This window comes from Lycorma delicatula, chromosome 8 (genome assembly GCF_047948215.1).
Source record: "Lycorma delicatula isolate Av1 chromosome 8, ASM4794821v1, whole genome shotgun sequence".
NCBI classification, from domain to species: domain Eukaryota; kingdom Metazoa; phylum Arthropoda; class Insecta; order Hemiptera; family Fulgoridae; genus Lycorma; species Lycorma delicatula.
The window spans coordinates 131,497,229-131,512,444 of NC_134462.1; the positions used below are offsets into that span (position 1 = coordinate 131,497,229).

The following is a 15,216-nucleotide window of genomic DNA, read 5'->3' on the forward strand; positions in this document are numbered from 1 at the left end:
ATACTGAAGAGAATTCCGAAATGAATTATGATGAAAGTAATCAGTACGAATGGGGACGTCCGTTAGCGTCGATTTATTTCATAATGTACAAGAATCATATACAACGAGGTGAAGTTTTATCGAATAGAAGAATATTTCATTGATAATCTATATTGAACAGAACTACAGCAATTTACACATACAAAACACACACACAAAGCAAAAAAAACACTGTAAACCCCCATACAATAATGTACGACACTATTAAATTTTAATAATCTCTAACGTTATTGAAAGAAGTGGTTCCAAGGCCCGTTATATGATTTGGTATTGGATTTATCCACCGTCAAAATTTGTATTGGATTTATCCACTGTCAAATTATTTTAGAAGTGGTGAGGAAAGTGTTTAATACAGTAAGTTCTTTTTTAGGTTATTATTAGTATTGACGCGTTGCGGTTCAAAATTGAAAAGTTTTTTTTTAATTCGGTGGTAAGGTTTCTTAATATGAGAGTTGCATCATATTTAATAATGTGTACGTGACTGGATACACATAGACAAGGTAACATAAAGGCTTTTAATAGTCGTTTTTTTCCATGTTCGCGGTCAAATGGATGTAATAAATATGTTGTATACGTGACTGGATACACATAGACGAGATAACATACAGGCTTTTAATAATCGTTTTTTCTTGTTCGAGGTGAAGAGGTCGCTATCGATCACGTGGCTTGGGTGTGGTACTTTGTGCGCGTGTGATAATTGCCGTGTTTCTATTGGTCGAGATGACGGCAATGTGTGAGTGAGTGGTGGGAATAAGAGATATATATAAAGCGTTATACATACTGTTTAACTCATTCACTTGTATGTCGCTACTATACTTTACAGTGGCAGAAGGTTTCGTTACAAGATTAAATAATATAACGGCAGCGTCAAATGTTATAACAAAAAGTGTCGGTGATTTGGCAATCGGTAAAAAATATAAAATTAAAACTATGGATTTGAAAGACACAAAGCATGGGAAGGCCGTTTTGTGTATGCTGGAGTGTGAGGGTGAGGTATGTAAAGTGTTTCTACCAAAGAGGTTTGCCAAACGATGACCGAAGAGGAGATGAGAAGGTAGTGGAGATGCGATTAGATTTGATATATAAAGGTAACGTTGGAAAAACTTAAGATGTAGTTTTCGAATAGACTACAGTAACAATTAAAAAAAAAGTCCTTTTCAGGACTACAACATACAACACATAATTACAGAAAACAAAAACACTGTAAACCGCCATACAATAATAATTATTATTGTATGTACGGTTCCAAGGCCCGTGACATGATCTGATATTAGATTTATCTACTATCTGATTGTGTTACAAATGGTGAGGAAAGTATTAACATAATTCACATCACACATTCAACACAAAAGAGATGATGGCAATGTGTGAGTGGTGGGAAGAAAATTATAATGGTAGAAAATTTCGTTACTAGATTAAACAATATAAAGGTGGTGTCAAATATTATAACTTAAAGTGTCGGTGATTTATTAAAATATAAAATTAAATCTATGGATTTAACAGACACAAAGTTTAGGAAGACTGTTTTGCGTATGATGAAGTGTTTTTTACCGAAATGATTTGGCAAAGCGATGACCGAAGAGAAGATGCAAGACCTAGTTTTTTAATAGACTACGTCATACATACACACAAAAAACACTTACATACAATAATAAAACCCCCATACAATAATAATTATTATTGTACGTACGGTTCCAAGGCCCGTGACACGATCTGATATCTGCTATGCGATTATGTTACAAATGGTGAGGAAAGTGTTACAAAATTAAAATACTTTCCAACACTACAACAACAGGTTGTAGTACACTTATATATGCGAAACTAGTAGCCAAGCAGTAGTAGAACATGGAAACATCTTCATGCTACTTCTTTACAAAAACCATGTCATGAGTAATGAACAACAAATGCAGATGACGGATACTGACAAACTTGCACAAGAAAACGAGTTTTGCATACATAAGTGGGTTTTCTGTGAAAAGTCTTGACAATTTCCTCCCATGGTTGGATATATTTTCTTGTGCAAGTTTATCAGTATCCATTATCTGCATTTGTTGTTCATTACTCATGATATCATGGTTTCGTAAAGAAGTATCATGAAGATGTTTCCATGTTCTACTATTGCTTGGTAAAACACTTTAAACCCCCATACAATGATTGTTATTGTATGTACGGTTTCAAGGCCTGTATTATAATTGATATTGGATTTATCGACTGTCGAATTATATTACAAATGGTGAGGAGTATTTAAGATTTTATTAATGAAGATAAATTCAATGCGTCGCGGTTGCTACATCCTGGGTGGTGTGGAAATGCGACCATTTATTTTTAATTACGTACATTTTTTTATACACAGAATACAAGTCACTCTTTATTTTTGTTCGGAGTAATTTTTATAGTATCCAACTTATTTTTTTTCGTACGAGTGTTTTGTAGGCCTATCGGGGAGAGATTTCACTCTAAAAAAATGTCAACGCGCCACGGTTGCTACCTCTTGGGTGGTATGGAAATGCAACAACAACTCTAACCCTCCACCCCTCGCAAACAGTAATGTAAGACTATTTTTTTAGAAAAAAATTTAGTCGATCGGCATTACTGGATGAAGATTCCAAGGCCTGCCGTGTATTCCGACGTCAGATGAAATAACACAAAATGTTTTCGCTCATATCCAAACACACACGTGACTCGATAATTATAAAAAAAAATTTCCTTATCGCATCTATTAGAAACGCGACGACGACGACGTTCCAGTTCGCACGTACTCACTAACGGCTAGTGCACCGATTTTCGACGCTGCGATTGGACATCTTCAGACCGCGTCGGGCCCACAAGAATTGTGGGTCCGACGCGTCCGCGTCCCGCACTGTAAACATCTGTCTCTCTACGTCGCTCCGCTGACGCACGCACGCTAACACACCACCGCCTCGCGGTGCACGATCTACGACGAGAACCTCTCCCTCTCTTTCTCAGTGACGCGCGCCTCCCGACGCCGTCGCCTGGACGACCAGGATCATCCTCGAGGTACATCGTCAAAAAACACGTCACAATCCAAGATGGCCGACCACCGCCATCTTGGCGGGCTACGTCGTCACTGACGTCACAATCCAAGATGACCGACCACCGCCATCTTAAGATGGCCGACATCTTGGATGACGTCATTTTTGACGCCGTACCCATTTCCGTACTACTATTAGGGTGGTTGACAATTTTCTGTCAAGCTACCGTAGTCCCACCAAGTGTGAGTTGAAGCAGTAATGTGCTTCTGAATGCAAAAAAACAAATTTGAATTTGCTGAATTTCACAAAGAAATTTCAATTTTTTATAGACCAAACATATGAGAAGGTAAAATAAAAATGCTGTTTGTTTCAAGAATGCAGGATGAATGTTCATGAAAGAGAACATAGTTGTTGCCTATCAGCAGTCGCTAATTATTTATTGAAAAAAGTGAATGAAAAATTTGTTATAACAGGCAATTTATAATTCCCAAATGAATTTCCAAATATTTTATGTTCAGCAATTTACAAAAATTTAATTGCAGAAAGTTGTATGTGGCTGGTGGATACCAAATGTTAACAGATGGACACAAGGAAAATGTCTTGCTGCAGCTGAAGCATTTTTGCAGCACTATGAAGGTGACTGAAAATGAGACAATCATATATGAAGGTCGAAACAAAGCACTGAGATTTTGTTTCTACACAATGCTTGACTGAACAATTCAACAAAAAGAGTAAAAGAATTAAAGCAACTTTGCTGAAAAATCTCTGAACGTGTACCATACAGTCTCGACCTCGCACTTAGTGGTTGTTAACTTTTCCTCCATTTCTTTTCAAAACAAAGGCTTGTAGGCTTGTATCACAAAAGTTTGAAATTAATGAGGAACTGGAAGACAAAGAAATTAATTGGTTTAAATCACTGATAGGAACATTTTCCGAAGGAATAATTAAAGGTAGTAGAACATAAAAAAATGTGTAGCAGTGAATGGCAACTGTGGAGAAAACTAATATACACATGTAAGGTTATTTCAATGGAATAGTTTTTTAATGTCATTCAATTTTGTTTTTAAATCAAAATGGCTCTTATTTAAAAAATAAATTTTGTAATTCTGTCACAAGCATGATCCCTGCAATGTACCTGAAGTTAAACATTAAATATAATTTATGAATTAGTTCTGAAAAAACAACACAAACATTTTTTCAACATTATGTTAACAAAATAGCATGTATTCTTATCACTTTATGATATTGAGATCTGAAATGTTGTGGGTTTTTTTAATAGTTATATATATATATTTTTTATTTTATAATCAGTTGTACCTATATATTCTATATATTGTTATAGACTATCCAACCTGAATTGGCACAGATCTGATGAACAGCATAGCTCTATATCTTGCCGCCTAACTAGCACGGGCTTATAATACTGTTCGATTAAAGACAGTATGTATACGGTACGACTATTGTTTATTCCACTCAATAAGCAAATCATCCATGTCTTATATTTATTAGCTACTTATTTAGTCCTGAGTTTATATATTATTAAATTAATAATTTATTTCTTTATTATATACTGAAATAGATATGCTATGAAATATTATGCAGACTAATCGGCTGTTACTGTTTAGTGTTTAGGCCAAAGTACATTTGTTTATACGCTCTTCACATTTTGTTCTGGGATTGACGAACAACCATACGCTAGCCTAGGCAATGAGTTAAACATAAGAAAAAATTTCTTTACTCAGGTTTACGTAAATAATAACTGAACAATGTGTCATTCTAAACATTCAAATGAAACATTATATCTCTATTTATACAAACCATTCCTGATTCATTCAGGGGCTAACTTATTAAATGATTCCTTTCTAATTTATACTTTATTTGCAGTTGCATATGACACACATACACATACACGTGCACAAGCACATATATTTTTTTCCTAAAATCGGATCGATTTTAGAAAAAAATTCTAAAATGATTGAAAATGATTCCTGAAAGGATCTTTCAGGAATCATTTTCTCTGTACTATACAAATTTTATTAATCTGATCAACCCAAGTACAGAATTAATAAAATAAAATGACATCTACCTTATTCCATAATACAAGCAAGAACGCTTTCACAAGTACCTTGCATCATCAGTGCTCTATAATTTTTCAAATCTTTTGTTGCAAATTGCATATAAAATTGTTAAAAGATCCTTTTCCAATTAAATCAAAACAGAAATAAAAATAAAATTTTTATATTTTTTTTTTATATTTGAAAATTTAAATTGTAAGTTATAATTAAAAATTAAAGTTGTATATATATAAAATGTAAGTCATTAATAAAATTAAAATAATAATTTTTAATTTAATTTTATTAATAACTTCAAATTTTAAATATATGTGCAATTTTAATTTACAAATTAAATATTTGAATATTAAAAAAAAAAAATACAAAAAACTTAGTTTTATTTCAGTTTTGATTTAATTGAAAAACAAATTTAAATTTAAATGCGCAATTTGCAATGCAAAATTTTAATTTTAATGCGTAATTTGCAATGAAAGATTTAAAAACCTATAGAGCAACTGATGCGAGGTACTCACAAAAGCACTCTTATTTGGATTATGGAATAAAGTAGGTGTCATCCTGTTTTATTAATTCTGTACTTGGGTTGATCGAATTAATATAATATATTTTTTTATATTATAAATTAAATTATTACAAATATTAACATGAATCATGATTAGTTATGTTAAGACTCAGGTTTCTCTTTAAAATTTAAATCTCTTTAAATAAATTCTCATTTTTTTGTTACTCTTAATTAATGAATTTTTCTAATGTGGTTGGTCAGAGACTCAACATGTATTAAAACTTGTCCAGTTAACTGTATGCTTCTGAAGAGTAAGGCTTTTGTCCGATTATAACATTCTTTGAGTTTCAATTCTTGAAAGTAGTTGAAATCTTAAGTGAAATTTTAAAAGTAATTTATTTATGTTAAATTAATAAATTTTTGTCTGCTCTATTCTTATGGTTGTGACTTTATTTTATTAGTTTGCATATTATGTCTAATTTACATGGAAAAGACATTCACAGCAAAGGGAATGAAACACATTTTTAATTACAAGACAGGAGAAGCTGCAGTTGGAATGTTTGTTACTGACCCCAAAAAGGTTATAGAACGTGTTACCTGTGTCATAGGAGTCTTCAAAAGAACAGTTTATTGAATTACTAGTGAAATAGCTTCAGAAAAAAATTCAGTTCTCCTCACAAAGGAATAAAAAGCAAAAAGGAAGCAACAAATCCGGGCAGTTTTGATCGAATTGCTATATAACGTAAAGTGTTAAAATTTTACTTAACCGATTATACTGTATATATACTATAGATTTATTATACTGCATATACACTGTATTCCATGAGTAGCATATTATAGCCCTGCACTAGCTAGTCAACAGGTGCCTAGATCAGATTTGTGCAAATTCAGCTTGGACAAGCTATACCTTATACAATACATATATTGTACTATTTTGTTCTAGCAGCCATAAGTATATGTTTAATTGTTGCTAATTGTCATAATTTTATCTACTTACTAATATCATCTTCTGATATAAATATAAACCAAATTATTTTTTTTTTTTTAGTTTTACAGAGTCTAATGTGATATTTTACTTAAAAATAAACCTATCTTGATATCTTACATGATGGATATGGATGTTATGTGAAAAACTGAAGGTATAATTGGGCAAAGACTTAAAATCCATTTTAATCTGAATGAATGGTAGCGTCTCAGCCTTTCAACCGGAGGTCCAGGTTCAAATTTTGGTCAGGCATGGCATTTTCACATGCTAAAAAATTGTCATTCATCTCAGCCTCTGAAGTAATACCTAATGGTGGTCCCGGAAATAAAAAATCTGAATAAATTGAGAAATGCAGTTGGTCCCTTTTTTAAAAATATTTCAGATATGGTAGCAAAATATTGACTCTAATTATAATAAATTAAAAAAAAATCTAAATTTAATTTTTTTTAAGCTTCTAAACTAAAGTAAGTAATCTTACTTTTCCAGAATTCAGTTATATTATATAGAAGCTGCTAGTAACACAATATTGAAACATAATGGACACAAAATTATTACCTTAAGAATAATATCCAATTGATTAATATATCTTTCTTCTGAAGTTATGATCTCCTTTAATGTTTCTCGTTGGAAATACAATCTTCGTTCTTCATTTTCAATTTTTTCTTTTTGAAGTTCGTAGATGACTACAAAAAGGAAATGTTTGTTTATAATTATGACATAAAATCTATTGATTATGCAAAAAATAAAAATGTAAAGGAATAATTTGTTACAAACTAATAATCTTAACCTAACTAAACTCAATTGAATGAATTTCACTTAACTTAAGCTAACTTAATTTAGTTTAACATGAATCTAATCTCATTTAACTAACCAAATCATTTAGTCTGAAAATAATGTATACTTCACTAGCACACTGCTGCATTACAAAATTTTTGGCGAAAGTACTGTGTAACTTACAAGGGATGGATATAACTCAGGTGAAAAGCATTTCTGATAAATAATTTTAGTTGTAATGAATAAATTAGGTCCTAAATAAGATATGCTTCAAATTTCACCAACATTGGAGGTGAGTCCCTGATTGTATACAATTACCAAAAATAATTTCTCATTTATTATGAACTGAAGTAAGTAAATAGTGAATGAACATTTATAAACTTATTCATTAACTATAACTGTTAATGAGATTGAAAAAGGAAATTCATACAATGTAAATGATCCACAATTCACGTTAGAGTTTCATAATCCACATAACACAGCAATACGGATACACTTGTTTCATATGAGTTTACTATTAATGATTAAAAAAAATTATGAAATTAGTTATCTTTTACGGGAATGCAGTCCATGTCCTAATCAATTAAGCTTTGAAATCAATGATATTAAACAGCTTAAAGATGTTAGAAATAAAAAGAAAGGTCTGTGATAGAAATATATTCCTGAGGTAAATTATCTACTATAGTATTAGCAGTGCATGCGCTCAAGCTAGTTGGAGCCTTCATTTAAATTATACATAGGTGTTACTCACACAATAAAACATTAAAAAAAACTTATCAATGTTAAAATTTAAGTTTCATGACAGTTTGAAGAGTAAGAGTATTACTCATGAACACTGAACGGTATTATACATTTTTTCCCCAAAATTAGAAAAAAATATGGGGATGATACTTTTTTCCCCCATTGAAGGTAATAAATAATTCTTGTTATTCCAATTTCGTAATGGAAAAATAGTAAATGACAAAAAATGTAAAAAGAGCAATAAATAAACCACATCTTATTTTGAAATGTAGTATGGAATAAAGATGGACACATAAGGCCAAATTGCATATTCTGATATTTAGTGTTTATAGTGAAGGTAATATATCCTCAATGCACAGTACATTTGCCTATTATTGTTCCAAAATCATTTTTTCTATTTAGTTTTAAATAATTAAAACAGAAATATCAAAATATAACACAATCAAGGTGAGATATTCATGTTTCAGTAAACTGACACATTTTTATAATGTATGTTAATTTTAATTTAAACGTTATACTGACAAACTGAATAGAATTGTATAATAAATTTTTTTTTAACAGATTACTTCAAAATATTTTCAGTTGTCTTAAAAACCATCTTCACCAATTGTTTTCATTTTTTAGGCAAAAACATTTTAAGAATCTCAAATTGCATGTATATGATATGTGAATAGTCTATTGATTTACTATATTACTGTGTTTTTGTATGTATATGAATTTCATATCATTCAAATAAATTTTCTTTTTTTTATATAGAATACTAAGATTGATATCAGTACAGTGGATAAGTGTTTACAGGTAACTAATTATAACAGTCAAATGTTGACATGAAAGGCTTTAAATATTCATTGTATTTTTATTTAAAGATTCAGCCTTTGACCAATGTAGAATATTGCACAATTGGAACAAATTACTCTATATATTCTAGGGCCACTGTTCTGTGAGCAATTGTTTGTTTAATTATCTAATTTTAAGTAGATGGTTGGAGGATTAGTAACGGTCTAATTCGTAGAGAAATACATAACCAAACAAATCGTTTTAAAAAATGTATAGCTAATTTTAAATTAATGAAGTTTTTATTAAAAACATTACCTCTAGTTTTTGTTCTTTCAGTAAGCATATTTCGTTTATGTATTAATTCTCTCAGCTCATCACTCAGGCTCTGCTCTGGTGTTTGTGGTCTAGAATCAGACATTTTCAGCAACGAATATGGAAACAAATATCTGTAAAAATAGTTACTTTCACAGGATTTTACAAGTAAGAAAAAAGACAAACTGTAAGTTTTTAAATAGCACGTAAATATAGAATTCAGTGCAAAATGTACCTAACTAAATTATCTGTTTATGTAAATAAGATTATAAAAATAAAATTAGCCAAGTGTTAATATTACATTAAATTTACGTACCGATCAAACACTAATAAAACAACGACCGTTATAAAATTGTATTTTTACCCATAAAGCTTTGCAATCTTCTGTCGGTTCTACCAACTGTAAAGTTAAATTTTTTGATATTCAAACTACTTTTTTCTGAAATGAAATGAAAATTTTTGGATGAGATTAAATGGAAATTTTTGTAGCGTGTGAAAATTCCATCCCTGATCGGAATTCGAACCCGGGATCACCAGATGAAAGGCCGAGACGCTACCAATGGCACCACGGAGGCCGGTTGACAGTCAAACTGCTGTTATACACCAAATGCAAACCTTCATATGCGCTCTAAGATCTGTTAAAATAAATAATTATTTTTTTTAAATACGTTGTCAATTCATTAAATAATAATAATAAATTTTTGTTGATAATTTTTAATATTCTTTATAAATTTATATTTATGTGTTGCTCAAAATGATTTCTATATTGCTTTTAAAACAATAAAAATGAATTATTTATTTATTACCTAATTGATATTTTATAAAGCAATTTTTAAAAGTGGAATTTTCCACAATTCTAGTGTTGGTAATTATGATAGTTATGATTTTACGTGTGTGATTTCTAACCTTAAAACTTCAGTGTAGTGTAGAGGTTTATTATTATATTCTTTTAAGATGCCTCGGACCATGTTTATAACTCAGGATGGACCTGCAAATGCTCTTGCATTAAATAAAGATAACACACAAGTTGTAATTGCTGGGAGAAATGGTAAAAATTATTCCTTCCAACTCAGCATTGTTTACTTGTTTCATTAACCGTTTTCAGGTTTATTGCTACTTACTTTTCTTTAATCAGAATTTTCACTGTCAGTTTTTCATTTTCATTGTGGAATATTGATTAAATTGCTTGTATGAGGTACGGATAAAGTTGTACGTTTTCTTGCATGACGTTTAGACATCTGGTTATATACAGCTGTAAAATCAATTTCAAGCGAAATTTTAGAGATTAGTTTTTGGAAAATGAATGTTACATTTGTGGCCGAATGGCCAATAACTGATGATATATTAATTGCATTGTTTAAGTTGTAAAACGTAAGCTGATTATTATTATTAAAAAAAATGAACCAATTTGATGAAGAGTCTTAATGTATCAGTTTCTGAGATTTGATATGATGAAATAACATAGGAGTATGTTATAATATTCCAACATTCAGGATATGGCTATATTTAACATCTCTATATTGTGTGTGCAACCTATGATAAAAAAGCTTTAATTTTAAAAATTCTTTAAAGCCACAGTGATGCGACTATAAAGAATTAATGAAAAGTGGAACCATCCAACCTTTTATGCATGTTGTTTACTGGAAACCAATTGTAAAAACAATGATGTAGAGTTATACTCTAATGTGGACACTAGAGTTGAGGACTGATTGGGGAAAAAAGATGCAAATACTACATTTGTTGCTCTTGAACCAATGTAACATTAGCACAATCTTGGCCAGTATAATAGTATGGGCAACTTGTGACAAAAATATTGGTTTAATATTCAGGAATAGTCTTAAGTCCTCCCTAATTACTTCCCACAACTAAACAGACCAAATTTTAGAAAAGTTTCCTGGTTGGAAATGGTATTTTCAGTTTCATTTAAAACTATGGTGTACTATAGAGAAGAACCAGTATTGTCAATTTTATGAACATAAAATTGAGTTTGTTAGTTTTACCTAAGTTTCTCATAGCAAATAGGATCTTCAAAAAAAAACTTTTAGGCTGTGACCCACTCCATTGAATCTAACAGTGAAATATTAAACATGAGTTTATATTTATGGTAATTAATGTTTTGAATTTATAATTGATTTTTAGCAACTGATTTTTTTATTTTTGTTGCAGTTTTTAAGGTATTTAATATTGAAGAAGAAGAGTTTGTTGAAACATGTAATCTTCGAGTAGGAAAAAATTTAAATCTTAATTTTTCTTGTAATGATGTAGCTTGGAGTACAAATGAAGGTAGGTAATACTATCATGATACATTATGTTTAATCAGTAAGTTTGCGAATGAAAAGAAGTTTTCTATGTGAACGTAGTTTGACATTAATTTTGTATTTCTTCTTATTTTGTGATCCTTTAGTTCAAAACTAAAAAAGAATCTAGGGTGTAATTTTGGATATGTGGTAGCATCTGTTTTGCTTAACAGGTGAATGCATAATCAGAATTTAACATAGTTACTCATTTATGTGGGACATTGATGATATTAGATTTTTATGAAAAATCAAAAAGTGGTGGAGTAGTTAACCCTTATCCCATGGTGGGATTAGACAGCTAGGAAAATCACAGCATGAAAAGTCAGCTTTTTCTTTAAGTTATTTATAATTTGTGAACAATTTTCGAAATTCTGTAAATCTGTTTTGACAGATATCATCTGGTCATGTCTGTCTTGATTCTGCGTACCTTACTTCATTTTATTTTATTATTAGTTCCTTCTTGGATGTGTCAGCATTCCAAACATTCTTTTCTTTTTTTTTTTGTTTTCTACACTTTTTTTATAGATTTATTCTTCTATGGTCCTTAGCTTTGGACAATTTCAATTTATTATTTAAACCAAGATTTTTTCCCCTCTTATAGTCCACATTAGATTCCTCATCGTATTTTAAATCTCTTTGAACTGATTTGAACTGTTCCCATGACTGCATTTCTAAACTCTCCTAGTTATTGTTTATGAGTGATTGGTTATTAATAATTAAAATGTAATAAATATTTCCTGTCAGTATTAGAACATTTTCTATAGAGAAAACTTACATGTGCAGATGACATTATTGCAGCATTTCATATATTTTCAGTTCATGGATTATAATGTTGTAAATTACTTAAACAGAAGCTTTAATCTTATATGGGGAATTAATATTTTAGCAAAAAGTCAGTACGTAACCGATAATAAAATTCATTGTTTATAAATTGAAGAAATGTGAGAACAATATCATGCAGTAGCCATATCTGCAAGCTTTGGAAAACCCAAGATCTGTTACAGCTTTGCCATGTTTATTTTTATGTAAATTAATTTGATGTTAATTAGTGTGGAATATTACTTTTGATTTAATTACTTTTTAATTAATTTAATGAAATGTTATATAAATATCAATATCAAGTTATTTTAGGAAGAGCCATATACTCATTTTGTCCCAGATCATGTCTGATATTCTTTTTCAGGGGATTAGCAGTGTATGAGGGATGAAAATGGGCTTTTTTCTTCTTGTAGCAAATAAGCATCTGTTGTCTCCTTAATGATACTTTTAATGGACTTATTAAGAATATATGGGCGTAAGAGAGCTTTCCTACCAAATAGAACATAGAAAAAGGAATTGTTGATGAAATAGAATGAAAATTCTAGTGAGATGGCTGTTACCTGTAGTTTATTCTCAAAACACAACTATAACCAAAAATAATATAAAAATATATTTTAAGAAAGTTGAAATTTAATAAAGATTAAATTTAATTTTTTATACAAAATGAAAAATAGTAGAAAATTATTTCTGATTTGATAGATAGAGTGAGAGGGAGAGAGAGAAATATTACCTTGGTTTTAGAATTATATAGCCAAAATGAAATCTTTTATCTTTTACTTCCATTTTTCTATACAAAAAATATATGTCTTATTTACAGTATAGGATTTTAACTGTTGAGTGTTTATTACACTTGTAAGCATACTGGAGTATTATAATTACCAAATATTGTACAATTTAAACAAAAAATATATATATCTTATTGATTTGAATAATATTAAATTATGTATTATATATAGCAAATTAAATAGCATTATTACTATTTATTTTATTTTTCTGTGTTACAGATCATATTCTAGCAACTGCCGCTACTAATGGAGCAGTTGTAGTGTGGAATTTAAACAGAGTATCTCGTTCTAAACAAGAACGTGTATTTTTAGATCATAAACGTACGGTTAACAAAGTTAGTTTTCATACAGTTGAATCTAGTTGGCTTATATCTGGTTCACAGGATGGTACTATGAAAACATTTGATTTGAGGATAAAAGAAGCAACTAGAACATTTGATAGGTAAGTTAGGCTTTGCGAATTAAAAGTAAATCAAATTGTAGTTTGATATGAATGCTTCATGGCCTTATTTGGTGGTTTTAAAATTTTTTAGTTTTCTATTATTAACTGTAAGATTATTTAAAGCATATTTTATAATTGGACTGTATTAATGGTAAATTGTTTTACAGTGTAGGTTTTTAACTGTTGAGTAGTTAGTGCTTACTGCACTTCTGAGCATATTGGAGGGATATAAATACCAAATATTGTACTTAAAATACACATTTGGGAAAAGATCTAAGCATCAATTTCTTATCAAATTAATGAAGACATGGTTCTGTTTTAGTTTGTCTGAAAATATTGTATACTATAACCACTTCCTTGTATATATTGATTTTAAAATATCTGTTTCAAATTATGAATAATTCACTATATATGGAAACTTAAAACTAGTAATTATCAACCTTTTTTTTTTTTTTCTTGTTTAGCCTCAGGTAACTACCGTTTAGATAATTCTTCAGAGGATGAATAAGTGTAGTCTTGTACATTCTCAGTTCGACCATTCCTGAGATGTGTGGTTAATTGAAACCCAACCACCAAAGAACACCGGTATCCACAATCTAGTATTCAAATCCGTGTAAAAATAACTGGCTTTACTAGGACTTGAGCGCTGTAACTCTCGACTTCCAAATCAGCTGATTTGGGAAGACGCGTTAACCACTAGACCAACCCGGTGGGTTAAGTAATTATCAACCTGGAATATGTTATCCACCTCTGATTTTTTTTACACTTGAAGAATATCTTCCATGCCCAATATCATGTTTTCATATATGAATTTTTGGATGTCATGTTTGTCCCATAATATTTCCTAAAGTTTAATATATTGTTACAATTCTACATATTTTATAATATTTGTACATCAAAATTTAACCACTATATCACTGAAAAGACTAAATTTGCACATTGTGGAAAATTTTATTTTATTATTGTAAAAATGACTTCACAAAAAATAACAAACATTCACTTATAATGTTGCTAAATCACCATTTTTTTATCTTAAGTCATCATTTTTCCGCTCTTAAGAATTTGTAGTTCATTGATATTTTGCATTTATTAATTAATAGAGCATATCATATTTATATTATTTGTAATAATTAATTTTTAATTGTGCTTTCGTTATGAATCAAAATGAGTTAGTGAAAACCTCTTTACTGAAAATATGGACAATCCAGTGAAAATATTGCGTTAAATTCTATGGATTTATCAGTGTCAGAAGGTAAGTTGATGAAGTACTTATATGATGATAGCTGAAAAAGAAAAAAAAATCCTGGAATGTAATGATAGTAACATTAGTATTGTTACTCAACTCTAATCTTCATTATAATATTTTACTGCAGTATGATGGTTTCTTTAAATTAGTAAGTCTTGAAGCACATTTTTTTTGTTTTATAATAATTTCTTAGGTTGAGAAGAGATGTCAATTTTTGAGATGTAAATCAGAGAAGTGTAAAGAATAAAACTTCACAAAATGTTGCTATTTAGTAAACGTTTCTCATTATTGACTTGAACCATCAGTTTAATAATATTCATTAGAGTTTGATTTTTGAATAATGTTTACTAAAGCTGTGCATAAAAATGTTGAAAACTTTCAGGAAACAAAATATACTCATTCTTAAGTGAAGAATGAAAATTTCTTATTTAAAAA

The 15,216-nt window shown here is 29.8% G+C and overlaps 2 protein-coding genes across 3 annotated transcripts in view; one reads left to right on the forward strand and one right to left on the reverse strand.

Annotated features, from left to right (window-relative positions):
- RhoGEF4 (Rho guanine nucleotide exchange factor 4) overlaps positions 1-9,567 on the reverse strand; it is a 54,092-nt gene extending 44,525 nt beyond the window's left edge. The window contains exons 1-3 of the mRNA XM_075373936.1: positions 9,509-9,567; positions 9,196-9,326; positions 7,144-7,271 (exon numbers count right to left, since the gene is read on the reverse strand). Coding sequence (XP_075230051.1) covers positions 7,144-7,271; positions 9,196-9,298 — 231 coding nt within the window. The 5' untranslated portion in view covers positions 9,299-9,326; positions 9,509-9,567. The remainder of the gene's footprint in view (positions 1-7,143; positions 7,272-9,195; positions 9,327-9,508) is intronic.
- A 511-nt stretch (positions 9,568-10,078) lies between these two features.
- The window catches only part of Wdr24 (WD repeat domain 24), a 60,270-nt gene continuing 55,132 nt past the window's right edge, over positions 10,079-15,216 (forward strand). For both annotated transcript variants that reach the window (XM_075372667.1, XM_075372668.1), the window contains exons 1-3: positions 10,079-10,240; positions 11,359-11,475; positions 13,313-13,535. In XM_075372667.1, coding sequence (XP_075228782.1) covers positions 10,147-10,240; positions 11,359-11,475; positions 13,313-13,535 — 434 coding nt within the window. In that variant the 5' untranslated portion in view covers positions 10,079-10,146. The remainder of the gene's footprint in view (positions 10,241-11,358; positions 11,476-13,312; positions 13,536-15,216) is intronic.